Source organism: Squalius cephalus, assembly GCF_949319135.1.
Source record: "Squalius cephalus genome assembly, chromosome: 10".
NCBI classification, from domain to species: Eukaryota; Metazoa; Chordata; class Actinopteri; order Cypriniformes; family Leuciscidae; genus Squalius; species Squalius cephalus.
The window spans coordinates 5,861,622-5,879,812 of NC_137131.1; the positions used below are offsets into that span (position 1 = coordinate 5,861,622).

Sequence of the window (18,191 nt, forward strand, 5' to 3'; positions counted from 1 at the left end):
TTAGATCCTTCCTAACGGCGCATGCTATACAACTCCTTGTCGAAGCTCTTGTTCTATCCAAATTGGACTATTGTAATGCTCTCTTGTCAGGCCTTCCAGCATGTATTGTCAAACCTCTTCAACTGATCCAGAACGCCAGAGCAAGAGTGGAAGAGAGCGCACACACCTCTCTTCACCAGTTTGCACTGGCTGCCAATAGCCACTAGCATCAAATTCAAGGCTGTGTTTGCCTACAGAACAACCACTGGCTCTGCACCACTATACTTAAAGTTAACGGCACTTGGTAGTGCCATCCCAAAGAGGCATAAAATCACTCTCACGGACCTTTTCCTTCATAAGCATTACTAGTTCTATTCTGTTTCTCTATTTATTTATTCCGTCCAAGAATCCAAGACTCAGCTTACTGTATTTATAAAGTATAAATTACCCAAAAATGTAAATTCTGTCATTTGGTACTCACCCTCATGTTGTTTCAAACCTGAAAGATTTTCGTTCATCTTCCAAACAAATGAAGATATATGTTTTATGAAATCTGCGAGATTTCAGATCCCTACATTTAAAGTCAATTCCCCTAAAACTTAAAAGATCATCTTATCTGTGTAAGATATTCAACGAATACCTGCATTGAAAGTGTACTGCGTTAGAAAAAAAATTAGTTTACAGAGTTTCAGTAACAGTACTACATTAAAGCTGCAAGCAGCGATGAAAGGGCCCTCGCACCCGTGCCATCAACACTCGGTGGCTTTAGGAAGACAGAGCATGGTTGGGAAATGTACATTTAAGGAGGTATATATAGTAAGAGTATGTCAAAGTCAGTTACAAAATGTTTTGTATAATGGTGATAATAGCATGCTTCATGACTCAGCTAAGTGTTGCTAGCATGTTTAGTCTGTTTCTAGCATGCTTAGTACACAATAATTATGTGGTTAGTACTGCATTACTGTGTTAACCATGTCAGTTTCTGTTGCCAGTAGGTGGCGTTATGACTATAACTGAATATGAGCATGGATGTGTGTTCAGGACAGAACTCTTATCAAACTTGTGAAGTTTGGTGCAAATTGGACATTGCCTTCTTGAGTAACAACAAAGTCATGTTTCATTGAATTAGCATTCTTTAGCACTTAGCTAAGCATTACTAGCATGTTTTAATATGTTTCTAGCATGTTTAGAACTCAATGGCATTTTTAACATGTTGCTAGAACGGCATCAACGTGTTAAACATGTCACTTCCTGTTGCCAGTAGGTGGCGCTATTACTATAACTGAACATTCTCATGTAGATGTGTTCAGGCCATGACTCTTATCAAAAGTGTGAAGTTTGGGGCAGATTGGACATTCCATGCCTGAGTTACAGCAAATTCCTATTTAATTGCAATAATAGCATGCTTTAGCACTTAGCTAAGAGTTTGCTAGCATGTTTTAGCATGTTTCTAGTATGTTGTTAGCATGTTTAACACTTGCTGGCACTTTTTTATATGTTATTAGGAGTCCATAACAGTGTTAAACATGTCACTTCCTGTTGCCAGCAGGTGGCGCTATTACTGTAACTGAATATAAGCATGGTCATGTGTTCAGGACAGAACGCTTATCAAAAGTGTGAAGTTTGGGGCAGATTGGACATTCCATGCCTGAGTTACAGCAAATTCATATTTAATTGCAGTAATATCATTCTTTAGCACTTAGCTAAGTGTTTGCTAGTATGTTTTATTATGTCTCTAGTATGTTGGTAGGATGTTTAGCATCTACTGGCATTTTTTTATATGTTATTAGGAGTCAAGAACAGTGTTAAACGTCACTTCCTGTTGCCAGCAGGTGGCGCTATGACTATAACTAAATATGAGCATGGACATGTGTTCAAGAGATAACTCTTATCAAACATGTGAAGTTTGGGGTAGATTGTACATTGCCTTCTTGAGTAACAACAAAGTCCTGTTTCATTGAATTAGCATGCTTTAGCACTTAGCTAAGTATTGCTAGCATGTTTTAATATGTTTCTAGCATGTTTAGAACTCAATGGCATTTTTAACATGTTGCTAGAACGGCATCAACGTGTTAAACATGTCACTTCCTGTTGCCAGTAGGTGGCGCTATTACTATAACTGAATTTGAGCATAGACATGTGTTCAGGCCATGATTCTTATCAAACGTGTGAAGTTTAGGGCAGATTGGACATTCCATGCCTGAGTTACAGCAAATTCCTATTTAATTGCAGTAATAGCATGCTTTAGCACTTAACTAAGTGTTTGCTAGCATGTTTCTAGTATGTTGCTAACCTGTTTAGCACTTGCTGGCTCTTTTTTATATGTTATTAGGAGACCACAACAGTGTTAAACATGTCACTTCCTGTTGACAGCAGGTGGCGCTATTACTATAACTGAATATTCTCATGTAGATGTGTTCAGGCCATGACTCTTATCAAACGTGTGAAATTTGGGGCAGATTGGACATTCCATGCCTGTGTTACAGCAAATTCCTATTTAATTGCAGCATTTGCATGCTTTAGCACTTAGCTAAGTGTTTGCTAGCATGTTTTAGCATGTTTCTAGTATGTTGTTAGCATGTTTAGCACTTGCTGGCACTTTTTTATATGTTTTTATATGTCCACAACAGTGTTTAACATGTCACTTCCTGTTGCCAGCAGGTGGCACTATGACTGTAACTGAATATGAGCATGGTCATGTGTTCAGGATAGAACGTTTATTAAAAGTGTGAAGTTTGGCGCAGATTGGACATTGCCTTCTTGAGTAACAACAACATCCTGTTTCATTGAATTAGCATGCTTTAGCACTTAGCTAAGTATTGCTAGCATGTTTTAACATGTTTCTAGCATGTTTAGAAGTCAATGGCATTTTTAACATGTTGCTAGAATGGCATCAACGTGTTAAACATGACACTTCCTGTTACCAGTAGGTGGCGCTATTACTATAACTGAATATTCTCATGTAGATGTGTTCAGTACAGAACGCTTATCAAAAGTGTGAAGTTTGGGGCAGATTGGACATTCCATGCCTGAGTTACAGCAAATTCCTATTTAATTGCAATAATAGCATGCTTTAGCACTTAGCTAAGAGTTTGCTAGCATGTTTTAGCATGCTTCTAGTATGTTGTTAGCATGTTTAGCACTTGCTGGCACTTTTTTATATGTTATTAGGAGTCCATAACAGTGTTAAACATGTCACTTCCTGTTGCCAGCAGGTGGCGCTATGACTATAACTGAATATGAGCATGGTCATGTGTTCAGGACAGAACTCTTATCAAACGTGTGAAGTTTGGGGCAGATTGGACATTCCATGCCTGAGTTACAACAACTTCCTGTTTCATGGCGAAACATCGAAATTTATCAGGCCGCCGAGGACCCGCCCTTTGACGAAAACTCAAGATCTTCGCAATTTAACGTCGCAAAGGCCTTAAGATTACACTCACCAAATTTGAAGATGATCAGATTAAAACTGTAGGAGGAGTTCGTTAAAGTACGAGGCCTGAAAATGGCAAAAACTGCACAAAAATCTGAGAGGAAGTTCAAAATGGCTGACTTCCTGTTGTGTTTAGGGCTATGCTCCAAGAGACTTTTTTGTAGGTATTAGGTCATTACATGTATGTACCGAATTTCGTGCACGTACGTGGAACGTTGCGGGAGGCGCACTCCGTTGAAATTTTATAGGTGGCGCTATCGAGCCATTTTGCCCCGTCCAATTCTGAAACCTATATCAGATGTAAATTTTCGCCAGTTCTGATGCGTGTGCAAAGTTTTGTGAGTTTTCGAGCATGTTTAGGCCCTCAAAAATGCAATTAAATGCGGAGAAGAATAATAATAATAATTAAAGCTGCAAGCAGCGATGAAAGGGCCCTCGCACCCGTGCCATCAACACTCGGTGGCTTTAGGAAGACAGAGCATGGTTGGGAAATGTACATTTAAGGAGGTATATATAGTAAGAGTATGTCAAAGTCAGTTACAAAATGTTTTGTATAATGGTGATAATAGCATGCTTCATGACTCAGCTAAGTGTTGCTAGCATGTTTAGTCTGTTTCTAGCATGCTTAGTACACAATAATTATGTGGTTAGTACTGCATTACGGTGTTAACCATGTCAGTTTCTGTTGCCAGTAGGTGGCGTTATGGCTATAACTGAATATGAGCATGGATGTGTGTTCAGGACAGAACTCTTATCAAACGTGTGAAGTTTGGTGCAAATTGGACATTGCCTTCTTGAGTAACAACAAAGTCATGTTTCATTGAATTAACATTCTTTAGCACTTAGCTAAGCATTGTTAGCATGTTTTAACATGTTTCTAGCATGTTTAGAACTCAATGGCATTTTTAACATGTTGCTAGAACGGCATAAAAGTGTTAAACATGTCACTTCCTGTTGCCAGTAGGTGGCGCTATTACTATAACTGAATTTGAGCATAGACATGTGTTCAGGCCATGATTCTTATCAAATGTGTGAAGTTTGGGGCAGATTGGACATTCCATGCCTGAATTACAGCAAATTCCTATTTAATTGCAATAATAGCATGCTTTAGCACTTAGCTAAGAGTTTGCTAGCATGTTTTAGCATGTTTCTAGTATGTTGTTAGCATGTTTAGCACTTGCTGGCACTTTTTTATATGTTATTAGGAGTCCATAACAGTGTTAAACATGTCACTTCCTGCTGCCAGCAGGTGGCGCTATGACTGTAAGCATGATCATGTGTTCAGGACAGAACGCTTATCAAAAGTGTGAAGTTTGGGGCAGATTGGACATTCCTTGCCTGAGTTACAGCAAATTCATATTTAATTGCAGTAATATCATTCTTTAGCACTTAGCTAAGTGTTTGCTAGTATGTTTTAGCAAGTCTCTAGTATGTTGGTAGGATGTTTAGCACCTACTTGCATTTTTTTATATGTTATTAGGAGTCAAGAACAGTGTTAAACGTCACTTCCTGTTGCCAGCAGGTGGCGCTATGACTATAACTAAATATGAGCATGGACATGTGTTCAAGAGATAACTCTTATCAAACGTGTGAAGTTTGGGGTAGATTGTACATTGCCTTCTTGAGTAACAACAAAGTCCTGTTTCATTGAATTAGCATGGTTTAGCACTTAGCTAAGTACTGCTAGCATGTTTTAACATGTTTCTAGCATGTATAGAACTCAATGGCATTTTTAACATGTTGCTAGAACGGCATCAAAGTGTTAAACATGTCACTTCCTGTTGCCAGTAGGTGGTGCTATTACTATAACTGAATTTGAGCATAGACATGTGTTCAGGCCATGATTCTTATCAAATGTGTGAAGTTTGGGGCAGATTGGACATTACATGCCTGAGTTACAGCAAATTCCTATTTAATTGCAGTAATAGCATGCTTTAGCACTTAGCTAAGTGTTTGCTAGCATGTTTCTAGTATGTTGCTAACCTGTTTAGCACTTGTTGGCTCTTTTTTATATGTTATTAGGAGACCACAAGAGTGTTAAACATGTCACTTCCTGTTACCAGTAGGTGGCGCTATTACTATAACTGAATTTTCTCATGTAGATGTGTTCAGGACAGAACGCTTATCAAAAGTGTGAAGTTTGGGGCAGATTGGACATTCCATGCCTGAGTTACAGCAAATTCCTATTTAATTGCAATAATAGCATGCTTTAGCACTTAGCTAAGAGTTTGCTAGCATGTTTTAGCATGCTTCTATTATGTTGTTAGCATGTTTAGCACTTGCTGGCACTTTTTTATATGTTATTAGGAGTCCATATCAGTGTTAAACATGTCACTTCCTGTTGCCAGCAGGTGGCGCTATGACTGTAACTGAATATGAGCATGGTCATGTGTTCAGGACAGAACGCTTATCAAAAGTGTGAAGTTTGGGGCAGATTGGACATTCCATGCCTGAGTTACAGCAACTTCCTGTTTCATGGCGAAACATCGAAATTTGTAAGGCCGCCGAGGACCCGCCCTTTGACGAAAACTCAAGATCTTCGCAATTTAACGTCGCAAAAGCCTTAAGATTACACTCACCAAATTTGAAGATGATCAGATTAAAACTGTAGGAGGAGTTCGTTAAAGTACGAGGCCTGAAAATGGCAAAAACTGCACAAAAATCTGAGAGGAAGTTCAAAATGGCTGACTTCCTGTTGTGTTTAGGGCTATGCTCCAAGAGACTTTTTTGTAGGTATTAGGTCATTACACGTATGTACCGAATTTCGTGCACGTACGTGGAACGTTGCGGGAGGCGCACTCCGTTGAACTTTTATAGGTGGCGCTATCGAGCCATTTTGCCCCGTCCAATTCTGAAACCTATATCAGATGTAAATTTTCGCCAGTTCTGACGCGTGTGCAAAGTTTCGTGAGTTTTCGCGCATGTTTAGGCCCTCAAAAATGCAATTCAATGCGGAGAAGAATAATAATAATAATAATAAACAGAGCAATTCCAAGAGGGTCCTCACACCATGGGTGCTCGGGCCCTAATAATAAACAGAGCAATTCCAAGAGGGTCCTCACACCATCGGTGCTCGGGCCCTAATTAACTACTAATAATGTATAATAATGCAATGGGGTAATATTTGTGGGTCCTGATATTGTCTGATTTTACCAGTAAAAAAGGGCTTACATTATTTATAGCCTACTATGCATAGTATAATTCTGTATTTTCAGGTTCAGAATCATGAATATTTTTATTCTGGTGTCACAACTGTTTTACTGCTTTACCTGTTCTCTCTTAGGTTTCAGCTATCCCAATTAAAATTCAGTTTTATTGTTCAGACAAACCTAGTCAATTGGTAATTTACATACAGAAGGTTCAATTGAATCTTGAAATATTGTTAATTCTTTATGAAGTTGTATGTACAACAAAGTTATTGAAAATTGTTAATGTTTTGGAAATAAATTGTTATTTGAATTTCAGTTTCATTTTTTAATTTTGTTCAAAATATTGTGTTGCGTATCGTATCATGAACCCAGTATCGTGATACATATCGAATCGTGCACTGAGTTTATCGTTACACCCATAATAATTATAATAATAACAACAACAACAAGAAGAACTATGAAGGCAACAACATTCTTGTCGTCATTTGGAAGCTTTGACAGTTTAAATCAAGAGTGATAAATGGTATCAAAATGCTAATTTTAAGAAAAATGAGGTGTATTTACCAGAGACGTTGATGGAGGTTCCGGCATCAATCACTCCGCTGTTTGGCCGCACGCAGTACCGGCGCGGTGCAGTCGTCTTTACTTTAAAGCACACATTTCTGTCTGTGGGATTAGCGAGCTTTAGGGTGGTGGTCACCACATCTGTAAATGGACCTGAGGGGAGAAAGACAGGACATTCAATTGTTACATTCAAAACTCAGGTGTTGCTCTGTGGTTGTTAGCGCATTGCCATGCAGTTGCCAGTGTGTGCTGGGTGATGGCTTGCTGCAAAAACATCTCAAACTATATCTGCAGCCAGACTGCTCTAAGTGACCGCATCGATTTACAACCTTGTAACCGATTTCACCCCACCAAGACATAATGATTCGAGACAAATCACATTAGTGGCACATTACAAAATTAGCGGCACATCAAAGGCCGAAAGACCACAGTACTGTTCTCAACCCTGGCACTCGTTTTACACTGCAGCAAAGAATAAGGGTGATTTTCAGGAAAATGGAACAAAGCGAATTTGTCCTGCCAAAGGGTGACGCTAATCAGTCAATATCACAGAATCAATTCATTTTAATGTCTGTGGTGATGAACAGAGACTTGTATGGTGAACTATATGTTCTTGTATATGAACTACATACAAGTCACCACTTCAAAATTTCAAAATCTTGGGGTCGGGGGTTGTGTTTTTGTCTCTCATTCTCAATAGGTTTGCATTTTAATGACATTTATTTCCAAACAATTCTTGATGAAATCAAATTATTTCCAACACCCTTTCGAATATTTCACCTGGAAACAAGGTTGAATCGTTGATATGGAGTAACTGGGATATGTTTTTCTCTGTAACAAGAAATAAAATAAAAATGTAGAAAAGCAAATAGGCCTAAATTTAGTAGTACTATAAATATATGTGTGTATAAACACTAGAAATCCAAGGATAACTTTTTTCTATCATAGTCAACATAAAACAGAATAATTTGCAACACATTTTTTATTTCCATAATGTGCCAGTTCCATGTGCAAAAACAAATAAAACGGGACTTTTATCCATCAGGCAGAGCAAGTTATTACATTTTGATGATTGATTACAGAGATAAACAATGAAATTGTGCACAATATAACCATAAATGTGTGTTGAGAAAGTAAATCGGGCCAATTTTGATTTCACGTTGACAACCATACATGTTAGTTCTGTCTCAAACATCCTTCACCCTTTGTAATATGGCAGCACCACACATCAAGTATGCAACACCTCATCTAGGTTAATTCTATTAAACCAGTTAAATTATTGAGAGGCTGAGACACTTGAAACCCATAGTGAGCCTTATGTTGTTTGAGGCTTTATGTTGAGTGTTACAGAGGAAAAGACGCAGATGAACTAAGCGCCTTGGGCCTTTAAAACCTTAAAAGAGAGACAAACATTGCACAAGGCCTAACAATGGACCATTCTGGCCAAAAGCTTCATGTCAATTCCATTCATACAGACCTATCCGGAGACCCTCATAGAATTAGTGCATAAGTAATTGCAAAGCATGAGTCATGCGGAAAGGCATCATTCTCTGTATTAATTTTATTAGGTAAATGACATCACCAATCAATACCAAGAGCCTAAGAAGAACAAAAAACTATTTATGAAAAAAAAGCCCTTTTATGGAAGGGATGGGCATTTGGAGTAATTTTGTAAGTACTCATAAAAAAAAGGGTTATCAATTAATCTAAAATTATAATATAAATGAAAAATAACAAGTATGACTTTCAGTAAAATTATAGTTTTATTCGCAAACGTCAATATACAAATAATGGCTTTTGAATTAAGCTGACATTTTTAAGATCAGATTAAAAAAATAGGCTAAAAAAAACAATAAAATAAAAAAACACTTGCACCTAAAGCTTAGAATTGTAGTAATGCTGCACCTTTATAGTCACCTATATAGTACTTAATAGTTACCATAATGTAGTCTCACTTTAATGCATACATATTTTTCATAAAAGATCCTCAGTTTGACCTCTAGAGTCAGACTGAGCTTCAAGAAAGTTCTAGGATATTCTGCAGACAAAAATATGTCCCCTGAGCACATTAAAAAACTCACTGTACACATCATTTAATGTAGAAGAGGTTTTCCTGCCAAACAAGGTACAACGGCGGAAAAAGCCTCGAGCGATTATGCGTGCCTTTCGTATAGCTCAGAAATACCCAACACATCTGTCTGCAGTGATGCAGCGTTCATCTACATGGAGAGATACTTGGCATCCGCACGTGTGCAGATGTGACTCGTCTTTCCAACTCTGCATTTCAACATCTGCCTCTCATTTACACCCTGCTTTATAGCCCTAAAACATATTTATTACAGGACCGTTTCATGAGCAATACAATAATTCAGTTATCCAAGTTCTGAATCAATGAGCACTTATATAATTTCACCACATAGTTCAAGGTATTAGTGATTCTAAACGGATGGAACAGGCCAAAAAGGTGCAGCCCTGCTAAATCAAACAGACGTCACCTTATTTTAACAGCTTTGCCCCATTACTACTACACCTGGACCACCTCAAAATCTCAAACTGCCCTTTATACTTCCTAAAATGACATATAATTACTGGCTGGAGGTACTTCCTGAACTCTACAGACGAGTCTCAGCTTCAGGCGCTTTAAATATAAAGTGGCATGCCTGGACGTTCGGGTTATTGTTACCTGAAGTCACCTGCTACTTGAGAGCATCACTAACTTTTCAATGAAGTGTATTGTAGGGGGGTGGAGTCTGAGGCAGGAGGCGTGGTGTAACTTTAAGATGATTTTGGCTTCTTTATGGTGTATGACCCATGCAGGCAGCCTTCTCTGGGGGGAAGCCTTGTCCAGTGCTGAGAAACAAACGCATTGTACCTCATTTATAAAACATAAGCCTGCAACTGAGCTTTGGACTACACCTACCAACTCTGCAGTGGATTTGAGATCTCTTTAGCTTTGATATAATGTCAGCTTCATAATTTAATGTCGGCTAAATTAACTCTTGAAAAACAAATCTGTCAAACTGTCCTTAATTGTGCAGTACTTACAGCTTTTACATAGAATTTGTTTAAATTATGGCAATATATATGCATTAAATCATGATCCATAAAATGGATGATACTAACAACAGAATATAAATATGCATTTATAAAAACTGCACATTTTTCAACTTGTGACGCTTATATTTATGTGAAGATTATATATTAAGTGTTTCCGCACCCCGCAGAGAAATCTAACAAAATTAAGTGAGGTTAAATTTCAAGCTTATTTAGAAAGGGGAGAAAAGGAAAGAAAAAATATGTTAATAAATAAGCTTGCTCTCTATTGAAAATGTTTCTAAACCAAATTACATTTTCCCCCTTGTTTTGTGCATAAACCTCACTAAATTTAGTTCACTGGCATTGAAGATTTCATATCTTATGTCATTTTGCTTTATAAGGTAATTTTATCTTCTTTTAAGGATACTGAAAATCAAGCCAAAAAATACTGAGTAAGAAAATGATTTCTGCAACGCCCATAAGGCTTTTGTATATTTTTGATTATTCTAAAGTAGCATATTAATTGTCTGATAGATAGATAGATTGTTTAATTTAATGCCATGTCAGCATCTAAGGCTATTTTGATGGCAAAAATGAAATTACAAAAATACAAATATCATATAAATACAATAAAACCAAGCAAACAAACCAAAAGTCATATTACACAATTTAGTAATAAATTGTCCTTAAGTAAGTCACTAAATAAGTCCTTAAGTGAAATAACTTCATAAAAGAGCATTCTACTTGTATTAAACCCAGGACAGTCCAATAAAATAGGCCTATGTTTAACAGAGAGGGGAATCTTACAAAACATGCATAGAGTTGGGTCTTCAACTTGAGTCAAACTTGTATGACCTATACGATGTCTGGTGAATACCACTTGATCATATCTAGTTTTAAGAGAGATTAAAAGTCTGTTTTGAAATTTTCATATTGCTTATTTTTCTTGCATGCGTTCCACTCCTCTTGCCACTTATTCAATATACCGATTAATAATAGGTCTGACATGTGAGGGAGGAATTTGACATTCTTCATTGTCTGAAAAGAACTCAAACTAAAAATTAATATATAGTAGACCTAAAAGCCTGCCGGAAACAAAAACGTTTGGACAATCACATCAGGCAACAATTTTACTGTAATTATAGACTACCCTTTGAATCAGGACAATTTTGGAGAAGCATTTTAGAACTGACACCGTTCCACAGTGGAACCAACTGAGGCTAATCTTCCTCAATTTTAGTGATTGATTAACAACCAAAATGAAACCTGGAAGAGAATGACCTTATTCCCAGCATAGACTTGATTTAATGTCAACAAATGAACATTTACACGATTACTAAGCAACCCTTTAAACAGCAGCACACATACTTTTGAAGACATTAGCATTAACCAATAGCCTTCATGGCCTAGGTGACATCAGTTGAAAAAATCATTTCAGAAGAATTGTGCACAAGAACAGTATTGCTCAACAAGCAAGATCACCAAAGGAAAACGAAGCAATAAAATGGTGCAATGGTTACACACTCATTAGCTTTGAATATCAATGCTTATCAAAGGTTTGGCTGTTGATAAGCAAAGATCAGATATGGCTTGTTGTAAAACACAATGTGTCAGGCACTTTGTGAGTGAGCAGTTCATTTCAGAGTCTATTCATAAATAAACCCCACCCCCCCCCCCCCCCCCCCCCCCCCCCCCCCCACAAAACTGCAGGTTAACATGAAACTAACAAAAGACGCGACAGGAACCATTAGATTAAACAGTTTAAAAAAAAGTATATTGACAACATACTAAATATGTTGGGGAAACCAAATGGCATTCAACATTAGACTGGCATTGATATTTAACTCCTACAACTAAGAGCATGTCTAATGCAGGGTTCAGACTACACAATATCAGCCCGATCCATTAGACGTAGGGTGTCGTGCTGATTCGTAAATGACAATGGGCATCAGAACGCAAGAATTTATCGTTTTATCTCGTATAGTGTCAGCATGTCATAGTGGACGACAACCGTCGCCACATCTGCAACGCTTCGACGTCCCAACAGAACTAGCATGTTTAATTTTTTACGGTGCTCCACAATGGGTTACGTCACATCTGTGACACTGACCAATAGGAGTACAGAAGCTCTTCCATACACAGCTTTCAATCATGGCGAAACAAAAGAGAGACAATGTCATTGGTGCTGCTAGGTGGAATTATGCAATGGAGAGAAGGTTAGTGGAGCTATGGTAACAATACTCCTGCCTGATGTTTCGAAGAAGGACTACCACGACGATACAATATATGTTGGCGCTTCAGCAACCCGGTGAGTACTGGAATTAGCATTAAGGCTGATTAAGTTTGCTTGGGTGGCAAAAATGTCGTCATTGTGCCGTTGACGGAAGTGCGTGTGACCCCATTTTGTGTGGCGGTGTGCACGCCATTTTTTGTGACTTTCAGCGTGGCTTTGCTTCTGAAGATGCCCGATTTGGAGGCGAATCTGGCCGAAGAGGTACGTCCCAGTTTGCGCGTGTCTAGATTAATTGCTTACATTTACAAAATGAGCCTACTATAGCAGAAATAAGCCCTTTTAATGAAAATAAAGGTCCATGTTTAATATGTAATAAACATTGTAAAATTTAGTTTTAGACATGTTCTCATATCCATATATTTTGTTCTAATGTCACAAGCAATAATCTTAAGGTTAACTGGATTTTACATGATTCTTTTATAGTGTGGTTTAGGTGAAGTGTACTAAAACAAGCTGTCACATGTGTACCTTACTTCTCACTACTGATTCCTGACTCCTGACTCCGAGTCGCCCCGTCGTTTCAAAGAATAGTACAACGGCGAACGCATTAAGTATGAACGGCTTGTCCGTTTGGAGAGGTGTGCATGCAGTCAGCGGAGCCAGGCGAAAGTATAAATCAGGCTTAAAGCTAACATGCCACTTCACATTATTTGTTTACGCTGTTGGATTACAAATGTAAGAATATGTTTAAGATCTGCTGATCCCTACATCTTACATAACATCACATGAAAAACTAAGGTGAACTACACTGTATTGGGCATTCAAGGTGAACATGATGGCATCAATTTACTGATTAGATTCAATATATTTTCCATTGAAGGGGTTTTGTCAATCTTTGATCTTCCTACTGAGAGTCAAACTATGTGTGAATGATTGTGACCATGTGATGTTTATGCAATTTGGGGGGGGGGGGTACCATTATCTTCAGTAGGGAGTAATTGCCTCTATTGTCTTTAGATGATTCGATTTAGTGGTCATTTCTAAGGCTGTGTGTAAGGTCAACACTTTTAAGGACTGTCAGCACTTTTAAGGACTGCCCACTGAATGCCTATAAGATACCATGTAAAGTTCCCTTAGTCAGACTTGATGACTGCAGCAACCGACAGCTCGTGTTCTCAATAAAGAATCCTCTTGAAGATACAACCAAGTCTCCTGGTCTTCGCTTCTGAGTTTCCTACAATGCTCTTGTTTCTAGTTGCTAGTTCAGCCTTTTTGATGACATTACGCACATCACTAAAGACAGCAAGCAACGTGTAGTCCAGTGTTTCCGCTACATTCATTCTGCCACACCAAAAATCATCCCGCCACGCCTACAGCTTCTCAGTGAGGTCCGATATTGTGCATACTATTGTGTTATTGTTAAGCCCCATTAAAGCCCCACTGTAAAGCACCATAAAGTTTTCATGCACTATATTCCAAGACTTCTAAAGTCATTTGATATCATAATGTGAGGTAAAAATTTATATTTAAGTCGTTAAGTTAAAGGAAACTCATCTCTCCTCAGTCATTCTCCATTCAGCATTCAAAATAGCGCGTCGCGTTCAGTTACGACAGTAACACAATGACACTCTCTCCAAGATCAATGTTCCCATTATTATACTTTATTTGTAGATAAAGGTCTATGGTTTACATAAAATGACTTTATCTCGCTGGAGTTTACTGCGCTCTCTAAATCATATTCCTTTCTCCTGGGTGTCTGTTAGATTACAGCACTGGAGTAGAGAGCACTATGAATTGTTCTTCATGTGCACTGTAACTGTAATTTAAAACTATTAAAAGAAAAGGCTCAATAAACTGTTGCATAGATATAATACACTAAACTTTTCAATGCGAAACGCTGCACACTGTGACTTTCGCGTTGCTTCAAGTGCATCATTCTGCGTATACTCGCTTTGCCGCTCTAAATTGGAGCCTTTCATATTATAATACTTAAGGGAGGTTTAAACACCTGGGGCAAGGGGGCGTGGCCCGTGGGAATATTACTCATTGGCGACGCCCCCCTCCCCCTGGGGAAATGGTCCTGCCACCACAGCTGGAAAAAATCCTAGAGGAAACACTGTAGTCTGATGTGTTTATGGTCTATGATGCAAAAAGGATTTAGGAGTCAAAATCTTATACTCTGACACAGAGACAATCATAACAGACAAAAGTATTGTGTTGTCTGAACCTGGCATAACGTCACCTCACAGGCTCCTGGTGTGAACAAGCAGTAGGTGAACCACCCTCATTTTTTAAAGGGGACATATCATGAAAATCTGACTTTTTCCGTGTTTAAGTGCTATAACCGGGTCTCCTGTGCATCTACCAACCCTGAAAACGTGAAAAGTGACAACCCAGTAACTTTGTTTTCGGTAAGCCTTTCTCTGCAAGCATGTCTAAAATTAAGCCGATCAGATTTCGCTCCCCTTCTGAAGTAGGAAGGGGATCTTATTATAATATTTCCGCCCCTTAATCTGCACGTTCCCACCCACGGCGCCACCGTTTGGTTTTCTCAAGCGACAACAGTGTAACCAGTTCTAACTCAATGGCAAACTTTCAAGCAAAGCATGCAAACTGTTCACTCGGTGCTGGACAGACGAGCACTGAACACTATTGGACCAAAAGATGTCACAGCTGTCTTATAAAGACCTCAGGGAACTGTCAACTTGTGTAAAAGTTAAACATGACAGTACATGCAAGTCGATGAGATTGATCAATGTAACTCCACAACAACTACATACATGTATCCACTAACCATTCAGAAACGTCCAGGTGCGTCTAAAAGTTACAATCTCTTCCTGAGTCTCTCTGTAAGGCTGCACTCCGCTACAAGGTTATTTCTGAGATTTGACTGAAATTCTTTGTTATTCCCGGAGTATCTGAAGCTCATGTAAAGGATCGCCCCTCTTCTGTACATGGGGAGGGGAGCAGCAGCTCATTTGCATTTAAAGGGGGACACACAAAAACGGATTTTGGTCACACCCAAAAATGACACACCCAGACACATTCTGGGGACACCAGATTTATAATACATCTTGTGAAAAGGGCCATAATATGTCACCTTTAAAGCACTTACTAAACAATGAACTAAAGACATAACATCACAAACAATAACATTAAATAGGTTTACAAAATGTCCCTGGTTAACTTCAGACAATTCACAAGGTGTGTCCTGACAGTTTACAAAAAAATGTAAATATGCCCAAGGTAGGGTGACTAAAGAAGGAATGCTGTTTCACTGATATTGCAAGTTGATTTGCCAAAACTTTAACATTAGAGAATCTTTTAGGAAATCAGTCGGTGTGATATTATTTTGAAATATTCAGAGGGAGGCAAACACTCTTTTGCCCATTCCCAGCAAATGCATGAACTAATATGTATAACTTGATTTCAATACCAGCTGCTTTGGATTAAAGTGTCAGCCAAATGCATAAATGTAAATGTTAAAGTTGAGCTCAATGCACTTTCATTGAGCTCCTTAAAGGGGTTGTAGTCCACCAGTGATAACCCTGTCATCATTCACTCACCCTTACACCATTCCAATCCAAACCTGTATGACTTTTACTCTTGTATGGAACACAAAAGAAGATTTTAGGAACAAAACAAGATTGGAGCCTGTTGACTAAGGGTGGTCACATGGGAGGTGTCAGTGCCTCCACAGCATTATTATTGGCTGATTTCTTGCAGGCTTTAATAAATAGTATGCTAATGTAAACATACAACAATATGGCATTGGTCTCATGTCGACAGTAATTAGTGTTCCCAGTCCATGAAATGAACCCTGAAATTGTGTAAACATCAAATATGAACTTACATTATACTAAAAGCCCCAAACCTTAAAAGTCTACAACATGGCAACTTATCACCACAAAAATACCTAAATAAGTTTGTTTAGGACATAATTATTATCCACAATATATCCATGTCAGGTGGAGTAATAGTACAGGTGTCTTTTCAATGGTGCCATTGACTTCCTGACTGGAAGCAGCATCAAGGTAGGTTGTTGTCAGTGTTGCCAGATTTCGCTGGAAAAATATGCGACCTGTTCTGAAAAAATAAGCCAAAAATATCGAAAAAAGTCAAAATAAGCGGCCCAGTTCTTCATGCTAACGAAAGGCACCATTTCTCCTTCAGATCATCTGAACACGAGGAGAAATGAGCGCTCGCCTTGACAGCTCACTCACAGCGGTCATTCAATCAGAGAAATATAACACTAAATAACGACATACACACTTTGTATGCAAGTAGGCGAAACATTAACAAGCAAATATACGCTGCTGTAAATAAGACTATAGTAAAATCAACAGCCCATTTTGTATGAAGAAAAGAAAAAACGCAACGTCGCTAATAATAAAGCGAACATGGCAACACTGAACTGCTTCATACTAACCGAATTAACCAGCCCACCAGTAGAGCCTGTATGTTAAGGCCTAAACAGGCTAGCTCGAGCTAACGTGCTAGTCAGTCTTCTGGCAAACCTAGTCAGCACTTAATCTACTCCTTGTGAAAGGCGTTTGATGTCATTCTAATTAGTTTGGAGCGATTTATCATTACCGCGCTGCGCCATATTATCATTATTACTACTAGGATTGAGGCCTGTCAGAAACGCCATCTCACCGCCTCTTTCTGCCCTTAACCCCCTAAAAAATGACCCTCCCTCTTCGTGTTGGGCGTTATAGGCGCTCGTCCACGGCTGTGTCAGTCTCTGCACTCACCTCGGAACCTCAGTTCGTGCTGCGGTTCTAGAAGCAGGACCTGCTCTGGCCTGGCCATCTCCCACTGCGCTTGAAACGCGTTCAGACTGGCTGCGCTGACGTCCGCTCGGACTGACGGTGACAGGCTTGACGGTTGAGGCTGTTAGTCGATGAGGACTTCTGTTACATTTATTTGAAATAAAAACTCCACAAGGCAGTGGAAATAGCTCAGTTACCCGATCCACTAGCGACTGTTGTGATGCAGCAGGAAGGGACTGTGTGTGGGAGAGAGAGAGAGAGAGAGAGAGGGAGGCAGGCTGGCCGTGACGTCACTGCCCCTGCAGTACTCAGTAGTGGCGACTGATGTGATTGTGAGGAGAGGAGGGTGTAGTAGAATGAGGGAGGGGGTGGGCTGTCTTTATGGGTCATCTGTCATGAACCATCTTATGAAAATGTTACGGTAACTTTTGCAGTGTTATATGAACAGTATGTGCATTTGTTATATTAACATGCAATGACCACTGAAGAAAATGCTAGCATTTTTATAATTTAAAAAGTTTTTTATTATGTTATAATATATTAGGCCTATATATATATATATAATTAAAAACTATCTATCTATCTATCTATCTATCTATCTATCTATATGAAGAGTTCAGATGCAAAAACCTCTAAGTGCCATCTGAATTTTTCTTCTAGAATGATTATTTTTATCAAGCTTGTGTATTTAATTTCAGTAATTTCACTTAAATTGCAATGCAAATTACCTATTAATTGTCATTTAAGTGAAATTACTTAACTTAAATATACAAGCTTTATAAAAATTATCATTCTAGAAGAAAATTTCAGATGGCACTTAGAGGCTTTTGCATCTGAACTCTTCATATATATATATATATATTAGAATTTCATACATTTTTGTATAATTATTTTATATTCAATGAGCCTTATGTTTAAGAGACATGGAATGTTTGTAGGCTACCTAAAAAAATGGCACTGCAAGAATAGAAATACTTTTTATAATTAAAAAGATTGAATTATTATATTATTGATATTGATTAACT

The 18,191-nt window shown here is 38.4% G+C and overlaps 1 protein-coding gene across 2 annotated transcripts in view; it reads right to left on the reverse strand.

Moving 5' to 3' along the window:
* The window catches only part of vapb (VAMP (vesicle-associated membrane protein)-associated protein B and C), a 31,177-nt gene extending 13,705 nt beyond the window's left edge, over positions 1-17,472 (reverse strand). For both annotated transcript variants that reach the window (XM_079884931.1, XM_079884930.1), the window contains exons 1-2: positions 17,149-17,472; positions 7,126-7,278 (exon numbers count right to left, since the gene is read on the reverse strand). In XM_079884931.1, coding sequence (XP_079741057.1) covers positions 7,126-7,278; positions 17,149-17,206 — 211 coding nt within the window. In that variant the 5' untranslated portion in view covers positions 17,207-17,472. The remainder of the gene's footprint in view (positions 1-7,125; positions 7,279-17,148) is intronic.
* Between the last annotated feature and the right edge of the window lie 719 nt (positions 17,473-18,191).